Consider the following 1550-nt stretch of genomic DNA (forward strand, 5'->3'; position numbering starts at 1 on the left):
ATAGGTAACTTCACTCATCACATAAATTTATAAGTTGTTTCGTCTAATATTTTAAACTTACAAAATCCTTCAAATTGTAGATATTCTCTCGCATTATATTATTAGTATATTTGCAAAGCATGACATTGAATAGTACTTCGCAAAGCATGACATTGAATAGTACTTCTTTGTCCCAAATTATATAATTTATTTTTTTAGTCAATCTAAAAAAATAAGACATTTTTGTATTTAGTAATAACTTAATTTTAAAATATTTATTTTATTTTTAATGAAATGATTTACGGTTCATATCAATGTGTATGACTTGTTTTAGACCATACCTTTCAATATTTTTTTTTAATTTAATTTTTTTTTTTTTATGTCAAGTCAAATTAACTTATATAAAAAATTTTGAATTTAGAGTTGGGGAAGGTTGTCAGTAGGGGACCTGAATTGACAATTGGTTATGCTCTTCACACTTAAGACAGTACTGAATAAGTAGGCAGTCTATCTCATATAGACTACACTCATAATTCAGCCACAATATTTTCCTTTTTCCCCTCCTATCATATCTTTTCAATACTCTATTTGACCCTCACAAAACTAAACTTATCCCCATTTTTTGCCTCCACAATGCCCAAAATTATACTCTTCCTCTTCCTCTTCATCTTACTTTCTTCATCACTACCACTCTTACAAGGTCACATTTATTCATTCATTCATTTATTATTTTCATTCAAATACTTTGCTATAACTTTTCATTTCAATTATACCCGCAGGTTCAAGAATTCAACCATTAATTCCTCATTCTCAAAGGGTTTATCAGGGTTCGATGCACTACTACGAGGTACGATATTGAAATTAAGACATATTCAACTACTCTTCTTTTTATAGTTCAATTTGTGAATTCAATTGTATTGTGTTTTTTGAATTGGTGAAAAAGAATACGAGAAGATTGATGATAGGATCAGTGGCTCCAACTTGCACTTACAATGAATGCAGAGGATGCAAGTACAAATGCAGAGCAGAGCAAGTTCCAGTTGAAGGGAATGACCCAATGAATAGTCCTTACCACTACAAATGTGTTTGTCACCGCTAATTCTATTCGTGTCTCACACACCAGCACCCTAACAAGATTTGAAATTTTCATCTTCTTTTTCTGGTTTCGGTGCCTTGAATTTTTGTCTTCTATATAGTGTAATAATGTTGAATTTCATTGAATCATTATTCCTTTTTTCTTCAAATGGAAAAGAGATTTTTGCATGTTCTTTTTTTCACTTCTATATTTGTATATATACTATGTATGTATTTGTTACTGTGCCTGATATGCAGATTCCTTTGGCCTCAGAAAAGGCTGAAGCAACTGATATTTCTCTCTTTTTCTTTAAAGAGGCGGCTGAAACTACTAGCCTATCCAATTTTACCTAACTTATAAATTTAAAATTCTAATTTCCCATTTTTGGTTTTTGGGCATGGGAGTAAGGGAACAACTAAATAGAAATTAACAAACTAATTATTATACTAATATGAAACTTAAATGTGATGTACCAAAAGTGAGGGATAAGGGGAAC

The 1550-nt window shown here is 30.6% G+C and overlaps 1 protein-coding gene across 1 annotated transcript; it reads left to right on the forward strand.

The window, feature by feature from the left end:
- The first annotated feature begins 500 nt into the window (after window positions 1-500).
- On the forward strand, window positions 501-1220 carry LOC102580617 (EPIDERMAL PATTERNING FACTOR-like protein 9). Its single transcript, XM_006367073.2, has 3 exons — window positions 501-679; window positions 759-826; window positions 923-1220. The coding sequence occupies exons 1-3, from the start codon at window positions 613-615 to the stop codon at window positions 1076-1078; spliced, it is 291 nt and encodes a 96-aa protein (XP_006367135.1). The 5' UTR covers window positions 501-612; the 3' UTR covers window positions 1079-1220.
- The last annotated feature ends 330 nt before the right edge of the window (window positions 1221-1550 follow it).

Source organism: Solanum tuberosum, unplaced genomic scaffold, assembly GCF_000226075.1.
Source record: "Solanum tuberosum cultivar DM 1-3 516 R44 unplaced genomic scaffold, SolTub_3.0 scf00718, whole genome shotgun sequence".
Taxonomy (NCBI): domain Eukaryota; kingdom Viridiplantae; phylum Streptophyta; class Magnoliopsida; order Solanales; family Solanaceae; genus Solanum; species Solanum tuberosum.